Source organism: Acanthopagrus latus, chromosome 15 (assembly GCF_904848185.1).
Source record: "Acanthopagrus latus isolate v.2019 chromosome 15, fAcaLat1.1, whole genome shotgun sequence".
Taxonomy (NCBI): domain Eukaryota; kingdom Metazoa; phylum Chordata; class Actinopteri; order Spariformes; family Sparidae; genus Acanthopagrus; species Acanthopagrus latus.
In genome coordinates this window covers 15021388-15039336 of record NC_051053.1, presented here as the reverse complement: position 1 = coordinate 15039336, position 17949 = coordinate 15021388, and the positions used below count along the sequence as shown (strand labels likewise).

At 43.1% G+C, this 17949-nt stretch overlaps 1 protein-coding gene and 1 long non-coding RNA gene across 3 annotated transcripts in view; one reads left to right on the top strand and one right to left on the bottom strand.

Moving 5' to 3' along the window:
• Positions 1 to 17949, top strand: part of LOC119033993 (adhesion G protein-coupled receptor A3) — a 169288-nt gene that overhangs the window by 44581 nt on the left and 106758 nt on the right. For both annotated transcript variants that reach the window (XM_037124670.1, XM_037124671.1), the window contains 5 exons: positions 6344 to 6508; positions 10099 to 10318; positions 10751 to 10900; positions 12896 to 13057; positions 13404 to 13640. In XM_037124670.1, coding sequence (XP_036980565.1) covers positions 6344 to 6508; positions 10099 to 10318; positions 10751 to 10900; positions 12896 to 13057; positions 13404 to 13640 — 934 coding nt within the window. The remainder of the gene's footprint in view (positions 1 to 6343; positions 6509 to 10098; positions 10319 to 10750; positions 10901 to 12895; positions 13058 to 13403; positions 13641 to 17949) is intronic.
• On the bottom strand, positions 5709 to 6434 carry LOC119033994. Its single transcript, XR_005079452.1, has 2 exons — positions 6293 to 6434; positions 5709 to 5948 (listed from the first exon to the last, which is right to left on the bottom strand). It is a non-coding gene; the product is annotated as an uncharacterized LOC119033994 (long non-coding RNA).

Here is a 17949-nt window from a genome sequence, read left to right as displayed (position 1 = left end):
AGAAAGTCAGAGGGCACTGTCAAAATGTTTGTATTTTCCATTTGTTTCAAATGTAATTCTGTTTTGTTATTACTAATGATAATATCAGCTTAACAAATAAAGTAAAAATGAATTTCAGCATATGTCTGGGAGACTGGGGAACCAGGAGGGAGAGGTTTAAGGAGACAGGAGCTACAGCGGAGCGTTTCAGACAGAGGGGGAATACAGTGTTCACTTGAAAAGTTCAGCTGTTATCATTTCTAATGAAAAAAATGGCATTCCATTGTTTGCACAAATGAAAAAAAGGCCTATTGCTCCTGTTGGCATCTGAACATTTAAGAGAACAGGTTCAAAAATTCACTTTGCAAGCCGAGACGAAACACAAATTCATAAACTGCGATCAGCGAGCTCGCTTTGGAACATTCACTGGGTAGAGGGGACAGATTGAAAGTTTACAGTCTCGTAAGCAATATTATGTAAACAAATTGTTAAATATCAGCGCGCAAGCATAAATGTTCCTAATGAGTCCTCGGGGAGCTGCTCCACAATGGTGCAGTGTTACTGTGGATGTAGGTCAGTGCTTTGTGTATGGCTTATGTGTGCCCCTTCCCCACTGCTGCTCACATACTGGGACGATTCCTTCATATGTTTATTATGTGTTTATTATGTGAGGACGACTTTTTTTTTTTTTTTTTTGTTCTGAAAAGTGGACCGGCCCGTTGGATGGTTTCCCTCACCCCGCCCCACCCCGCTCGCCTTGTTTTGACTGGATGCAGCAGTTCACCGGGGACGTTTGTGATCAGGCTGCAGCAGAAATGCGCCTTCAGTGGACAAGTTTTCTTTAGTGAGGCAGGGAGACGGGGAGGGAGGGAGTAGCAGAGGGGTGGGTGGCTGGGTGTGTATGTGTGCTGGGGTTGGCTAGTGGCGGTGGGGGTGGCGGAGGCGGTGGGGGTGGGGGGGTGTTTCCCTGTGTATTTCCCAGCATTCAGACAGTTGGCTCGTGTTCAGCGATGATGTAACTGTCCCCTCTGCAGACCATTCATGGTGAGAGAGGACAAGTGCAGCGGCCCTGTCTCACATACCTGCGTGCGTGTCATCACACGGTTGCAAGCATACATGCCCACCACCACCATCACCATCATTATCCATAACAATTCAAACTGATTTGTTTTTCCTTTAATGTACAATACAAAGATACCTATTGTTTCAGCCAGAATCAATTATATGAACATTCCTCTAAAATATTAAGCGAAAGATAAGGTTTACTGACAATTCACCAGATGCTTTTTAACACACAATGTTCTGCTCAAAGTTTGCACTATTGAATTCACACTGATAATGGCTCTTATACCATTCTACACACCTGGGAGCTTTGGTGACTTGGTAGGAAATCAGACTACATCAGCAAATGTGCGGTTAATTGCTAATTGCTTACATTGTTTTTTTCCTGCTTCGGGCTGCAGGATGAATTATTTATTGGTGGCGCTAACAAATTTGCACTATAAACAAGGCTATGTGTGGTTATGTGGCATTTGAAAATCAATCTCTAGTACCATATACCTACTACAAAAGCTTGTCGCAGCCAAAAGTGAGACGCTAACAATAACAACTGCAGTTCTTTCAAGTTGAGAAGAGATTATATAAAATGATATATTCAAAAAACAGACAAGCCCGGACTGAAGGCAGGCAGATGCGGAAATAGACAACATTCAACTCTGGAAAGAACTTTTTGATGGACAGAAAAATTATAGAGAGAATAACCAAAAGAACAACAAACAAGAAAAGTACAGCACACAGTCGTGTCCTGACAAACCAGTATCACAGACTGACTCTCAAGTAAATGTCTACAAAAAGAAGCATCTTTAATGACAAGATATTCAAGCCATCAGTCCTGCTCACACCAGCTCCAGTTTTTTGGGCGTCCCTCAACAACACTAACAGCACTGACAGGAGCGAACAGCACTGGAAGAACATTATTGTCGCCCAGGGGGTCTCTCCTCAGTTGTCTCTCAATATCTGCCTCTGCTTTCCCATATTCGCGAGTGTCTGCTAGCCTGACAAGGCTGTTTGATAATGAACCGATGCATTTTTAATAGGCTGGGCTATAGGCTATACAAATACAAACTGAAAAGCCGGTTCATTTAAAGGTAACCCGTGGAGTTTCTGACTTATGGTAGTGCTGTGGAGCAGTTTCTCTCTGAGTGAGTGCACATCCTTGTGGTGACTGGTGATGCTATTGCACAGTCCTGCCAATGGTTTTACACTATGAAAGGATAAGTTTGTTCAAAAATGAAAAATCAGTCATGATCTACTCATCCCCCCTGCAAATGGAAAGTCACGTGACATTTGCGAGCTTCACAGGAAAGCAGCGTTGCAACATTCTCTGAAACAACGGGATGACTAAAAAAGCTGAAGTCTCCAGATGGCCCAAGATCCCAAATCTATTTGGAAAGTCATCGTTGACACCCTTTCTAAAAGCCACTGTGGCTGCTAGGCTAAATGCGTCACTGTGCACAAGCTCAAATGTTTTGTGGACTAGTTTACAGGTGGTGGTGGTGGTGATATAGCAAGAAACAAAAAGACTCTGTAAATGTCCAGTAAATGTGAAAGTAAATGTAGACTCTTCATTTACAAATTTCACAAATTTATTTGGAGGAGTAACGCTGAATGTAAACGTAACTTTTGTTTGTTAACAGGAAAACTCAGAGGATGCCTGTAATAAATACATTGTGCTTGGCATGAGCAACATGAATTTATCCATGTAATTACAATGCGTAGAGGGTTGCAATGGAAATCGGGGGATGAAGAGTGGGAGCAACAGCAGCCAGATAAAAGAAATCAGAGGATTCAGTATGTCAACATTTCTCAGCTGGCCTATTGCCATTCTTGGTGTTGTTATAGCTCTCACTAACACACCATACGGCCTATGCCAACATTTTTTCTTTGTGAAAATGGATTTCCCTGAGTAATCCTGTGCAAATTATCCCCTCTTTTTTAATCTGATCAGATTCGGCCTTGAATGTTTTTCTGTATTGCTAAATCAATAAGCACTCCTCCACTTCCTCCTTCCATACCTCCCTATATGCTGTCTCCATTATCTGTTTATGTTGGGTTTTCGGAGAGCACATGTCCTCGATGTGGTTTCTTATATAACTGTTGCACCGCTGATAGCTGGACTTCAATTTAAAGCCCATCTGCACTTTAAACGTGTGTGCTGTGGAGGAGGGAGGATGTTGTTTTAAAGAAGAAGGTGAAGAAAGAGAGAGAGAGAGGTTGAAAGTGTATGTGAGACAGAATAAACAAGTGAAGGAGAGGTAAGGGTAGGGTTACGCTGTAGAATGTTATCTTCTCAACTTCGTCTATCCATCTAAATGTTTGAGGACATTTGATACACAGAAATCATTCCAGTGATTTATACCTAGAGTACAATTATTACAATGTGTCTAAAGTTTGAACAAATCTGTGTCAGTGACGTTGATTTTAAATGGTTCTGTCCAAACTATGACACGATTGGTTCAAAAATACTCGTACAGGAGCTAAAAAATGCCCAGAAGAGCTTTTTGGATAACCGAAAATGTACTTGCACGCATGCAAAAAACCCCTCATATGTATTCACAGACAGTCTCTCTCTCTTGCTCTCACACACACACACACACACACACACACACACACACACACACACACACACACACACACACACACACGCACACGCGCACACACACACACACACACACACACACATGCACACACGCACGCCTGTTCTCTCGCCCCCGAATGTCATCATCTCAGTCAAGCGTTCAAATCTGATTTAGGGCCTTTTAGAAAAGCAATCAGAAAAGAGAGCTTTAGTGGAACACAGAAGATGAAATCAGGACTTATTTTATTCATTTTCATAACTCGCCCGTAGAAAGTCATTGGAGCAAAGTCATGGGTCCGTTCCGTACAGGGGATGTTAACAGCATCCTCTGATTTCTGCTGGTCGTCACTTACAAGACAAACAGCAGTGGAGACGAGCTCACAGCACAGCACAATGTGATTTCATTTTGAATTATTTTTTAGGTACGCACCAGTTATCTCACCAGCTGATCCTGCATGCTGGAGCTTATTTGACTGAATGCCTTCATGTTAGCGTCATTTTTTGTTTATATTAAACCACTGGTTGGTCGGACAATTTTACCCTTAATTCTTTCTTACAGAAAAAGCTCTCAGTACATATGAATGTTTTTTCAATTGGTTGTAGTGTTTTTGGAACCTTATATTTATATTGAGTGGTGTATTATTTACAACATAAATTAGGATCTCAGTGGTTACTCTACTCAGTAGTTATTCTACTCACACTAGATAAGGCTTGAGATTTGTGTTCTATCCATGACTGGTGGAAAAAAACCCAGTATTGGCACCGTCCCCACTGCGTTTTTACAATGTTTTCTGTTGTGCACTGACGTGAACAGTCTTGGACTCGTTTCAGTTTATTTTTCCACAATCACTTCTAAAATGGTCTACTGATCTGTCACCAGCTTTTTTGACAAGCAGTGCTTTGTCACTGTGCCGTGGCAGTGACAGCCCATACAGTAATTTGTAACTAGTCTTAAAATTGTCTGTTTTTTGCCGACGTGTCCACTGACCCCTGAGCCTATCACACGTCCCTAAACGGCCCCTACACTATACGTTCATGCGAGCATCTGAGGTTGTGTACGCCCCACACTTGAAACAGACACAGGACATGTGTGGAAGTCGTCATGCACATGCAAGCACTGTGTATCTGTCAGCCCCGTAAGGGTCATAAAGTTACACTGCAATGTTGACACCAGTGTATTATCACCTGTATATTTATCACTGTCTGAAAGATCGACTGTGAAGGTCGTGTTAATGTGTCAGTCAGAATCAAAGAGCAGAATCCTCTGTTTAAGGGCACTGTTTTGGAGTGATGATCAAAATCCATAGGCTACAGGGTAAAAATCCACAGCAGAGGAGGCAAGGCTGCTATTTTTTGCACCTAGTGAACCAGAATGCAGTGCAGCCACCAGTAACATTGTGTTTCGAGTCTGTCTCTTTTACCTCGTGCCGGCTGTTTCTCTCAATCACCGCTCCTTTCTCCACCTTGATGTGCAATCCAAGGTTGAATAGGTAACACTTCAGCCAGGCCCTATTCTGCGAGTTCTTCCTGCGTTGATGTGGGTTAGCCGCTCTGGTTCGCTTCCATATTCCAAACACATACGGGTCAAGTGAATTGAAAACTGCCTGTAGGTGTGAGTGTGTTGCCGTTAATGTGTTAGCCTGTGATAGGCCAGAGTGTTTCACTGCCGCTCACCCTGTGCATGCTGGAACTGGCCTAAAATAATTGTGCTCATAGAAAGTGTATCGAGACAGAGAAGGGAGAAGGGAGAGACGCGGGCAAAATAAAGGCATTTAATGTTTCTGAATAAATATTTCTCTCACACCCGCTGAGAATCGTTCTGTGGGATTACAGCTTCGCCACATCAGAGCCGCTCAGCCGCTAATCATCTTTACACCGAAAGATTTCAGTTTCTTGTCCAGCCTGTCACTTCTCATTTTTAAAGTCAACTGTCATACATCCCCGTCTGTGGAGCATTGTTCCCTAAGTCGCATTTGATAAACTTTGTACAGTGTTGTGTGCGTGCATTGTGACTTGTATTATGAACACGCGTGGCTTAATTAAATCACAAAATAAGGCATTAGCTCCTTAAGTACACACAAAGCAAAGTGTATATTTGACTACAACCAGATTGTATTTGGAAATTAAACAGTTGGCATTTCTCAAGGAGGCAGCATTTCCATGGTGATAATGCGGGTTGCTTAGCAATCTCTGCTGGCTTTTCGGCTTTTTTTTTTTCATAAGGAGTAAAATCCTCAAGATTAGCCGTCTTGGCAAATGGCCTGCGTTGGCTCTTTGTCACTGTTTCACCATCCTTTGTTTAATCAGGCATTTTCCATTGCGATAGGAATCGCTGTAACAAAGTCGGAAAGATAAGCATGAGTAATGATCATCTTAAACCACAGCCAACATTTTAAACCACTGCATGCACATACATACACGCACGAGGGTCTTTTGAATGAATCCGACTTTGAGGTGTACACAGAGGCACACACATTATTGTAGCTTCAGCTGACTGCTTCCTGAAGATGTTGCCCTAACCATAACGGTATCCACTGATTTATTATCTTTTATCCTTAGCCTGATCCAGAAATAATCCAGGCCACCCTTAATTCAAGTCCCAGCACTAATACAGCCCCCAGTTTATATTCAACCCTCAACCCAAGACTAAACTCTGATCCAGCAACTTGTACAAACCTTTACAGACCATCTGAAATTCACCAACATAGACACTCTGTTCTCCTACAGTGAGGTCATCCTCTCCAACATCGACGTGGGTATCGCTGGCATCTGGGAGTGTCTGGTGACCAGTTCCCGTGGCAACACCTCTCAGCAAATGGAGATAGTTGTCCTGGAGACGTCGGCGCCGTACTGCCCTGCTGACAGAGTCAACAACAACAAGGGTGACTTCAGGTGAGTCAGGTCTCAGCGGTCACACTGGTCGTATGGCCAGAATTTGAGGGTAGCTACAAAAATATGGGAGACAGATTATCATCAGTATGTGACAACTGCTGCTCTTTCCTAGTTATCCTTGGCCTAGCCAGTTAGCACCTGTGTCAGTTAGCCTTGGGGACAGTTTCCCAAGAGTTTGCCTGCACCATATATCTCTCAGTGATCGAACTGCTGCTTCTTGTCGGTACAGGCTGGGGCTGGCTGGTTAGCATGTTAACATCAGCTGATATCTCTTCATCACAGTACATAGACGTCTTTGACAAAACTTCAACCCTCATTTTTCTTGATGTGAAAATGTTCTAAACTAAAATTCTTGCTGTATATATCTTACAAGCTGCTCCTTTAAATTAGTAGGTATAGCAGGGATTTATCATGTCCATTTCCAAATGGCTGTGGAAAAAAACCCACGACATCCAGGTGGTCACGCAAATTTCCGCTCCTTTTGCTTTGCGATCCTATGACGCGTGCAGGAGTTTGGATGCTGGCTTGCTGATACTGTTGCATCCTTCCCTGTTCAAGCAGTGCTCAAACATCAGTCAGTCAGTGTAGCCTTTGAAAGAGAGACTCAAGTGAAATATGTCAAAATAAATAAATAAATAACCGCCAAGCTACTTCCCAGCTGCCTAATCAGTCCTGCAGATGTGCACCTCAACAGAGATGAGAATGAAGCGAGATGTCTCACTCCTCGGCTGCTTCCACTGTCAGCTTCTGAAAAACAAGGTGTCTCATCCAGAATGTTACTAAGACAACAAGCTTCCCATCTTTTTGATGTAGTCTGATGAGGCTCTTTCTACTGTTCTCTCCTTTGGGGTCAACCGTCTATTTTTTTAGTGGTATTTGTGTGGCCGCTGGTCGTACCTTCCTATCAGCAGTATTTCCCATGGGCTTTCATGAGACTGTGGTGGGCTGACCTCGGACCATCACAGGGATCCAGGGGGGCACGCTCCCACAGAATAATTTGAACATTTTCAAGTTATATTATCCGTGTACATACAGACAAGAGAGTGGTTGTGTGGTGTACTACTCTTCCTTTGCTGACTAGTCTTGTGTAATAAGTGGTAATAGACAGTAATCACTGTTTTTCAAAGCACATACCAGGAGGTTCTCTGCAAAGAGAGACATGAGTTGAACCACATTATAATAAATGTCACCAGAAATATTCCCGATTCCTCTGCCGTTCTCTCTCCATGTACAGTACAGTTCAGTCCTCTTGCTGGTTATTTGTTAAACATGCCACACCTGGCCCGCCATGCACCAGAAGCAGTTCATCAACTGTAAACAACTAGAATTGAGAATACACAGTAGAGCTCCATATATTTTAATAATAAGTGGAGGTGTGCTATGAAAACTCCCACCAACATTACGGTTCAACGCTTCTTAGCGAGACTATAAAAAAAGGAGAGTTGTTACCATGACTGAGGTTTCACATACAAATCCCACACATCTTTGTTGCCACCAGCCTCTCCTCTTTCCACCTGTCATCTAATCCTTGTGACCACCTTGTAACCTTGTAGTAGTATGCACACGCTCACATCCTCACCCTCTCCTCCCACACGGGTGAGCTGCTGTTGTGTATGATCCCTTGTAGCTGCCTTACATTACAGCCGGCTTCCCAGTGCAGCAGGCACGGCGGCTTTGTTTCTGCCGGAGCATTGGAGTAATGGGCTGTAAAATGAGTCCCCTTTTTTGTTGGGGGCGAAATTAACGCCATTTATTACTAAGTAGCTGCTGCTGCTGCGGCAACAACGTGACTGAAAAGAGAGGGAAAAAAAAAGAGAGGATGGGGTGGGGAGCAGAGAGAAGGCAGGTCTGTACCCTGAGAACAGATTACCAGCCTCCTGAGTGCACCGCTCCTCTATTTTCATTTATATGAAGTCAAAAGAATTGCCACATTAAGCATTACTTCTGCTACTTTATATGCAGTAGGATTTTGACATTGGAGAGAGACGAAAACATTAGACACGTTTGCCGTTCCAATCGCAGACAAATTGATCAATATGTGTAAGCACAAACTTCTCTCTCCTGCTGCTGCAGAAGCACAGAAATACAACCTTTAAATTAAATGGAAAAAAAAGCCAAAAAACACAAAACCTGGAGTTCTTTTATCATCTAGGAAATGGAAGCTAACATAGTGGACTTTGAATGTTTGGCTGACTTTTTTTTACACTTAAGTAAGCCTCCATTTTATTGAAACTGGAACAGGCATCGCCCAGAAAATGAAAGTTTTCCATTTCCCCTGTAAAATCACCCCTATCACAGGTTGGTCAGTAAAGCAGCTCCAAGACTTGGCTCTTGATGACATTATTGACGCAGTCTCATTTCTTGCTTCAGAGGAGACTTCAGTGAACTTTACACGGCCGTACAAACAACACTTGTAATTACTCTTTTAGCCTGAATTTCCCCTCTAGGAAGAAAAAAGAGGCGAGAACAGGTCTCCGCTGCATTTGTACATCGTTTCTCTTTCATCTGCGGTGCACTTTAAAGGGGCTCCGTGGAATGTCTGTGTTGAGCTGGAAGCTGGTCGCTTAAACAAATCATCCAAAGGCTTGTACAGGCAACAGACAGCGACAGGAAAGGTCTCATTTTTCACATCACATTACAATCTGCTCACATATTGCCAATCATAAAAGTGAATAATGCATATAAATAGCTTCAAACTGTTTCATGGAGCCCCTTTAAAGTTGAAAGAATTGACGGTCATCATTGAGCGGCAGAGGCTTCCATACTTTTAGCCCCTAATATTGGTTATATATGATAATTTGTAAAATATTTTTAGGTGCTTACTTTTGTGTTCCCAAATGTTTTCAACAATGTTCAGACCCACAGAAATCTGTTGTTTTCCTCCAGGTAATGATGTTTTTCATTCGGTCACCTGTGGCTAAAACTTCCAGGAGAGTCAAAGTGTGAGGATGGAAGTTGTCAAACTTGATTAAAAGTAACAAGAATTAAACTTTAAAACATTACTCTCGGTCATGAACACCCCTCAGTGAGTCATGCAGATAGATTTTCATCGGCAGTGTTTTTTGTTTAACAATGAAGACAACAACTCCCAAGATCCCGCATTACTTGCATCCTTTGTTTTGTTTGGATTGAGAGAGCCCTCGGGGCAAAAATTACACACTGTGCATTTAAATTCTCATGTCTCCAAGCCAATTTCAGACTTAAGAAACCTCATCCAGAGCCACAAAATACATTATCCAACTGTTACCACAGGTTGGATATTAGCCCCCATTGACATTAATGATGTCACCCTTCAAGTGCATTCTAACATTGTTTTAGTTTCATTGTGCAAACGTCCGGAAAGACAATAACATGACTAATAAAGTTGGTAAATAAAGTTGATTAAATCGGAAGTCATTACTAAGAAAACACGTTGTTTCACAGTCAGGTATCAGAATCTGGTAGTCTTCTGCAAAAATAATTAGAGCTAGCTGTAAATCAAATATGCAAATTAATATTTTCCAGTGCACAGGGAGTATGAAATTGCCATCTGGTGCAGTGAGTGTAGATTCCTTAACTCACTGCTAATTCTGAAATATCTCATGTGATAGGTGGCCAAAGACTTTAGCCGGCATCCTGGCCTTCCAGCCCTGTGCGCCTGCCACCTTTGGTTCTGCCCCCCACCCCTCTGGCAGCGCTCCTCACCCTTCTGGCCAGAGGGAAAAGAAGGCGTGGCGGCGCTGCGACAGGAATGGACGCTGGGCTGAGGAGGACTACACTCAGTGCCCGTATGCCAGTGAACTGACCCGCGTGCTGCATGAGCTCACACAGGTATCAGTTCCCACAGAGGACTTCGTTCACATATTCTACCCCACACTGTTTTCCTCTGTCTGTTAATCAGCTTTAATTTAGCAAGTTTAGTGTGATGTTCAACATGTTGACACATTTGCCCACAGAAACTAACATCTCCGCTGAATCATCTGTAGCCTGCAGGTATTTGCATATCTGCGCTTGTAGCTTTTATATACAGAATACAAACTGACTGATGAAAAGCTCTTTCTTTCAACATTACTCGTGGGATTACTGTACCGTATTCATCAAGTTCACAAAATGACACGCATAGCATGAAATAGCATTACAGTGATTTATTATGTATTATATGCTGTCAAAGTGGTTTCATGTTATGTCTCTGTTGAATTGGGATGATGGACTGTGCGATTGTCCTCTCTGAGCATCACTGCATGTTTTCTTTTCCTATTCCAGATAACCATTAACACCACCAATGCTCAGCCTGTAGGCCAGCAGTTGGTGGCCTTCACCAGCAGGGCGGCGCACTTCAACGACGTCATGGATGTCATCTTTGTCACACACCTGGTTGAGAGACTGACGCGGCTGGTGGGGAAACGTAGAGACGTAAGAGTGAACACATAGAGATGCACCACAGCCAGGTTACAGCATAAAACGGGAACTAAGCCATCTTGCACACTGTGGCAAGTCTCAGTGGGCCCGTGGACTGTCACACAAACCTTAGACTGACCGTCTGACCAGTCTGTGTTTTTGATATTGTTTTCTCTCACGGGGGTTCGGTGGTGGTTTAAACAATTATTGCTGCCATTATTTTTTTTACACAGAACTTAATGTTAGCTATTATAGCTGACATAGGCTAATGTTAGCCCTTGTTCCTCCTTGCCCCGCCTCTCAAACCCCTTCTCTCCACGCCAAAATGGTTTAAACCTAAAACCAGTGGCACTGAAAAAGAGACGAAACTAACAATATGATGGTAACTGCTATTGTAAAGAGATAAATATAAAAGACTAAATTAAAATTGTCACTGACGCATTAAAAAATAAAATGCAATTATCTTTTTCATGAGAAATGAATGCAGTGGAACCTTTCAGCACCAGATGTTTGCTTTGTACCAATACAGTTACTTAAAACACAAATGTTTTAATGCCATTGTTTCATTTTTTCAGTTCAGGTTTTGTACTGGACCCACATTTTGAGCCTCATTTTTTTAAGCCTGTATGATTTTTTTTTTGCACCATAACAAGAATGTTGCGGTTTCTGTTGGCACGACGCCCCTGGATGCATAGAAAACTTCTGGTTAATTAATTTGACTCTGATAAAAGCTTAACAAGGTGCTGATTTTGAGGATTTTGCAGATTTTTAATATCCCTCGAAAACCCAAAATGAAGAATGTGGGTATCGTGCGTATTCAGAGAACCAGGAATTCAATTTTTTACGCAAATTGCAGCTTCATGCCCCACACCTCCCACTTCATGCCCCCCTTCAACTCTCCCGTTACCCCCCGTTGAGATCTGCCTCACTGTGTGAAAACCTGCTTTGAAAATAATTACAGCGCAGTCTGTCTTTGGCCATCATCTCGTCTCCTGACTCCTGCTCCGGCTCAGCTTGCAGTGAGCCCAATATTTTACTGCTTTTTCAAATCGCCAACATGCAATTGAAGGGGATTTTCTATACTCCTACTGTTAGCAGCTCTTCCTGTTGTGACAGCACTTATGTATGTGCTCAGTGGCAGTTTTTGGAAAGCAATGACTTGCACATTTCCTTAGGAAAGGTTCAACAGCTCATCCAGAGGTAACATCGGCTGCTCAATCGGCCAAAATGTATTGAACAAAAAAGGACACTTCAGTGGACATGAGCGATAGACAGCAGGGGCTGTCCAAAAGAGACATGGAGACATGCTGCTGTCCTGGCTTCAATCCCTCAATCGATTCCAGACAGCTTAACTTTTCACCTCATATGCTTTCTCTCGACCATAGCGGCATTGGACCAGAATGACAATTACGGTTATGAAGATGTATCTCTTTTTGGGCAACTCTTGTTTTACCCTGAAGTGAAATTCTCTTTAGTCTGTCACAAGAAGCAACGGAAGGGCTTTACATCACGCTGAAGGTCAGGGGTTTTTTGCGAGGGGAAGGGTGTTGAGCTTAGTCGGTGTAGAGAATCAATATTAGCTCCAACTACTCATCATGGGTCACCCGGGAGGAGATATTATTAGGAGATACTTAGAGTTTTATCACTCCTTAGACAATGCTGATGAGCCCACCCCCATTCATCCAATAAAGAACAGTTGAATGAAGCAACAATGAAACGTACAGTAAGTAAATAGTGAACTGCCATCCCAAGGAAGTGATTATGCCCCATTGGAGCTGTTAATCTAAATTAAATCTTCCTATAATGAATGAAGCCACCATTGCCTCCCTCACAATTCTGACTGGAGATTATAAATGTGCCTGTTGTTGCGGATATGATTGATGTGCATGATGAGTCTGCCTCCTCGTGTGTGTGTGTGTGTGCGTGTGTGTGTGTGTGATGGGGGGGTACAATTTGTGTAGCTGTGTAAAACCCATCCCTTTGCATCCATGTCTACTTGTGTCCTCACAGCTGGGGGACTACATATCAGACATCGCCAGTAACATGATGCTCGTGGAGGAGCACGTCCTGTGGATGGCGCAGAACGAGGCCCGGGCGTGCACTCGGATCGTCCAGTGCGTGGAGCGTATCGCTGACCTGGCACTGACCGGGGACAATCGGGTCATTTCAAAGGTATGTTGCCGGACTTCGGAGCAGTAAAACTCAGGGCCACACTCGCAGGCAGGGCAGAGGTTGATTAGCTGACTAAATGTCCCATAGCTTTACCTTTTTTCTTGCAGCCTGGAATAATGAGAAGTTAATCTGGCTTGAGCAGATAGCTAGAGTAATGCAAGAGAAAGATAAATTGCTTCCTTTTGTTTCTTCCTGCTTCCGTCGTTTTTTTTTAACCTCTCCGCTGTCACTTGGGATAAAAGCATCTGTTAAATGACTAATATAAAAATCTCTGCCACCCCCCTCGCTTCCTCCTGCCACCCTTCCCTCTCTCTCTCGCTGCCACCCCCCCCACCCCTCCTCCTAGGTATCTGCTAACATAGCTCTGGAGGCCTTTCTGATCCGACCATCTAACTCTCTCGGTCTGTCCTGCACGGCACTTCAGCGGCCTCCTTCGTCCTCCTCCTCCTCGCCTCTCCCTGACAGCTACTCCCACTCCGACATGGACAGGATCAGGGAGCGAGATGCCATGGGGGAATCGTTGCTGAACTTGAAATGCCACATTGTCAACAACAGCGGCTCACCGGCCAGTCAACTCAGCAAGGTAGGGGCGCGAGTTAATAAACGGTGTGAAACTTTCTCAAATATGCTATTTCACTCTTTTGCTTGGCTCCATTGGCAAAATTCACCGAATCCAGCCCCAGGTCAGGGAACAACGTTCTTTGAGTGTTTCTCTTTTTCAGTCCCAGCAGGCTCTTTTTAAAGGCCACACACTTCTGTATTTTTTTGACACTTTGTTCAAATGCGGGGGTGAGAAAAGAAGGAGAGAGGATGTTCTCACATAGGGGGAATAAAATATGGGAACCAGAGTACAGCTTGTGCAGCAGCTTGTGGGCACAATGAAATGAATTCTCCAAGAGCACACAGTTGAAGCATGCGAGAAGGATTACCACCTGCCCTTAAGTCTGTTGTTGCCTATTTGTCCTGGCGTGATGACACCTTGTTTGGGTTTGTTGACACGCCATAGATCAGCTGGTGATAGGTGGGGTTGCGTTGGGGGCAGGGCCTGCAAATATGACGGTTATTTGGAAGTCAGTGAGCACGGGCCACTCCGGTGTGATGAATAAGATGGCCTTGCGTCCCTGTCGCTTTAAATCAGCCACCGCAGCCCCACCATGGCTCCAGTTGTGGCTGTCCCAAATGACAAATACCGCGTCACCAGAGAAGGGGTACTCTGCAGCCGCAGACGGCCGGGAAAAACATTCAACTCCCCTGGCACTGAAGTGGCATAGTTCTGCAGCATTTGAACAGTTTGCACCCTCAAGCTATACAGTCCTCCGACGAATTCATCAGTGTGCATGTGAGCGTACGCTGTCTGTGCATGTTAGAGTATATCAGCGGGAGAGAGCGCGTGGCAGTGTGTGTGTGTGCTTATTTCATTTGCCTCATCATCTTCCTCCTCTCTGGTGAGACGGTGTCGAGTCTCTGCGGTTTTGTCAGCAATTATCGCACTTAATACTCGCCCCAGGCTGTGTGTAGAATGTGTGCATGCATGTATGTATGTAAGTGCATCTCTGGAAGCTGTGCTGAGTCAGCTGTATTATAGCGAGGACAATGCTGCAGCTCTAGAGGCCACGCCACAAATGTGTTCCAAGTCACCTCCTGATGATTTCCAGATGTCAAATTAGGAGGTAAAAACTTTATTTTGGTGAATTCTGAGAACACAGCTCCATGCCTGCACTTGATAGTTTTGACAGGTTTCTCCAGACTCTTATATTTGGTCCATAAAAAAAGAAAAAAAAAGAAAAAGAATTTTCTGTGCTGGAGCCCGAGCTGGTTTGTTGGGCACAGCCCCAAGTCTTGGCACTGCTTGTCCTTGAGTAGCAAACATGAAAGTCCCAGTATGATAAATTTGGCTTTTTGAGAAACTCTAAATATGAGAGGATTTGGTGACGTGTGCTGCACTCCATGGCTTCTAATCTTCTCCTAATTTGAAGGAAGGGTCTTTCTTTTAAAGCAGCTTCAAAAAGATTCCTATTAAAGAAAAAAAAAAACCAAAAAAAAACTTCTGACTGGTGTCGTTATAGTAATTCTGTTTGTGTTTGCTTGGTGTTAATTATGAAATATGTGACTGAAATGAAACGTTTCATTGCACAAATGTGTTGTTTTGCCATATTCTGGCATATTTTCGTATGTAAACAGCAAGAATAACATTACACGGTTATGTGAATATTTCAAAGGATTCACTATTTAACATTGTACATGGGGTTTTTGCTCTCAATATTGTTCTTCAAATACCATATTTGATCTAAGTGACTTGCCTTGCTTGAACATTATCTAGTATAAACTTGTGTCATTTTGCTTTCCCATCTCTTTCCCCTTCCTCTTCGCTTTGTTTTGGCCGTCAGTGAGCGCATGTGGCACTAGTTTTGCAGTGTGTCCTGTACTAATCGACCCTTCAAAACAACTTTTTGGCTGATTAAGCACATGTAATGGACGGCACAGCCTGTCGGTGAGAGAAGTCTCTGACTGGCTGTTAAGCTAACCAAAGTAAAACATGAGAAGAGAGACAAAAAATAAAGGGCTTTTCATGCTAGTATCTGTGATTTCACATTTTTAGTGCAGGTTTTCCATTTTTCACCTCCACTGTTGTACGGCAGTGGTAATGACAACTTCAGGTAAAAGTGGCTAAATTGGCTGGTGAGAGTGGTCATAGCGACGGTTTGTATATCGGCAATGAGTCTTCCGGATAACAAACTCCTGCCAGCTGGTGATATGTAGAGGTATTAACTCTCACACAGGCCCAGAATGTATGACCTAGATGGCTGTAGGTTGTGTTATCAGTAAACTAAGCCAAGGTTATTAGTGTGTTGATTTTGTAAAAAAGGACGATAGCAAGCTGAGCTGCCCTGAGTGGACAGTAGCAACACCGACACATCTTAGATGCAGTGCGTGGAAGTATTTGGGGTTTTTGGAAAAAAAAGTCACAGGCCGAGTCAGTGCATCTTGCTCCTCTTCAGGTTCTACGTAGCACTAAATAGAGAAACCAACAATCTATTAAGTGAATAGTTGCTAAATAAGAAGTTCAAGAATATTATTTCCACTCTTTCGTCCTTATTTTACCATTTGCTGTAAGCAAAACAAAAATTGTCAGGACAAGCTTGAAGGATTTCAAGCAGTGATGACAAATTAATAGACACAGTAATACATTTAGAAGGAATTGGACTTGAAATAAAAAGTGATCAGAGCTCTATTTTAGGAAGTATGATGATCATAGAAGTTAAGATCAGTAGATTTGGTTATCATCATTCCTCTACTCCTCTTTTTGTTAAACAGATAAGATGTATATACATCCCGCTTGTCATGTGGATAGAGTCCTGCTTGAAGCTCACTGGCTGCTGCTAGCCAGCGTCAGATTATTTTTTCATACTTGACTACTTCCTCCACCTCAGTTCACACTTGTTGTATCCATCTCACTTAATTCACCTCCATTTAAGTTTGACTTTGCATGCATTGATGCTGCCTGTAATTACATTTTTACTCCAAGTGAAGTAAGACAAATGCCTAACTGCGATTTTGCTATACTGGAGGTTTTCCATCATGTAATACAGAAGGGAAAAAAAAATGAAGACATGCTGTGTAATTGCATCTTCACATCATCACTCTTACCCTGACTGAATCACCTGTATCACCAGTACAAAGCAGTGCTATTATGTGTGCATTACTGACTCAAGGCTGTGATGGAGATTATCACTGTATCACTTCTGGCGAGCTGACATTGGAAATCATAATAATAGTGGGTCTGCAGAACATTAGAGGCTAAAGCCATACTGTATCCCCATTACGTTAATCTTGATTTAACAAGGCACGCTGACTAAGAACATCACATAAATGAAGTCGCCCATTTACAGCAGCAGTCTGGGAGAGTGCTTGTAGGTGGAGAGAGGGTCACACTTTCAATTTCAATCAAACTCAGAAGGTGCTTTACTTGATTACAGCAGGAGCACGACAGTATGCATGTAAACATATTGATGCATTGAGAGGACGACACTTGAAAGCGACAGTAAGGCAAAGTCATCTGGCAGAGCAGTCCGTAGTAAAAGGAGATATCATTGGAATGAGTCTCAGTACCCACTGGCTGTGCTGCTATTATTCTGCATGCTGGCATTTAATTCAGTATAGGCAAAGCCATTTTTTTTTTTTTTCGGTGTCCCTCTTGCTTGTATAGACCTGATATATTTGGGTAATTTTTCAGAAAGAAAATCTCTCTAAAGGTCAGTTTTTGGGCATGAGATGAGAAAGTGTAATACCATTTCCACCTCATTTTGTGTGCAGAATGAACACAGCTTGTCCTCCCGAGGCATTCGCACTCTCACACCTACAAGCAGCCTCAGTAACCACAGCTCCTGCTCCTCCGGAACAGTCGCAGGGCGGAGGAAGCGGCGGCGGCGCCCTGCTCAAGAGCACTTTAATGGTAATTGTTGAGGGACACGAAAGTGACTTCAACAGCCTATAAAAGGGCTCTAATCTATTCAAGCTATCACCACCCTGCAAAAATATCTTCCCCTTTCTCTCTACCTTTCACAGGGCATGTGGGAAAGACTTGGCCAATTACCGCTAATCGGCAAAGTCTCATAGGCCGAATACTTAAGCACGTTCTCTGGCAAGCGGTTTGACACACAAACATGCGGACAAGCCTACGCACACCTAAAACAGAAAATCATTTGTATTCAGTTAATTTTCAGGAAAGCTGAGAAAATGAAAAGTACATGTGAAGATTTTTCTTTTTGTTTTCCTCACACGATTTGTTTTCGGCTTTAAAATTCCAAAACTGAATTTGGCAAAAGTGCCGTTAGCTGTTATATTTTAGTATCTCACAAAGCATCAAAACCTAATACATGTAATGTAAATAA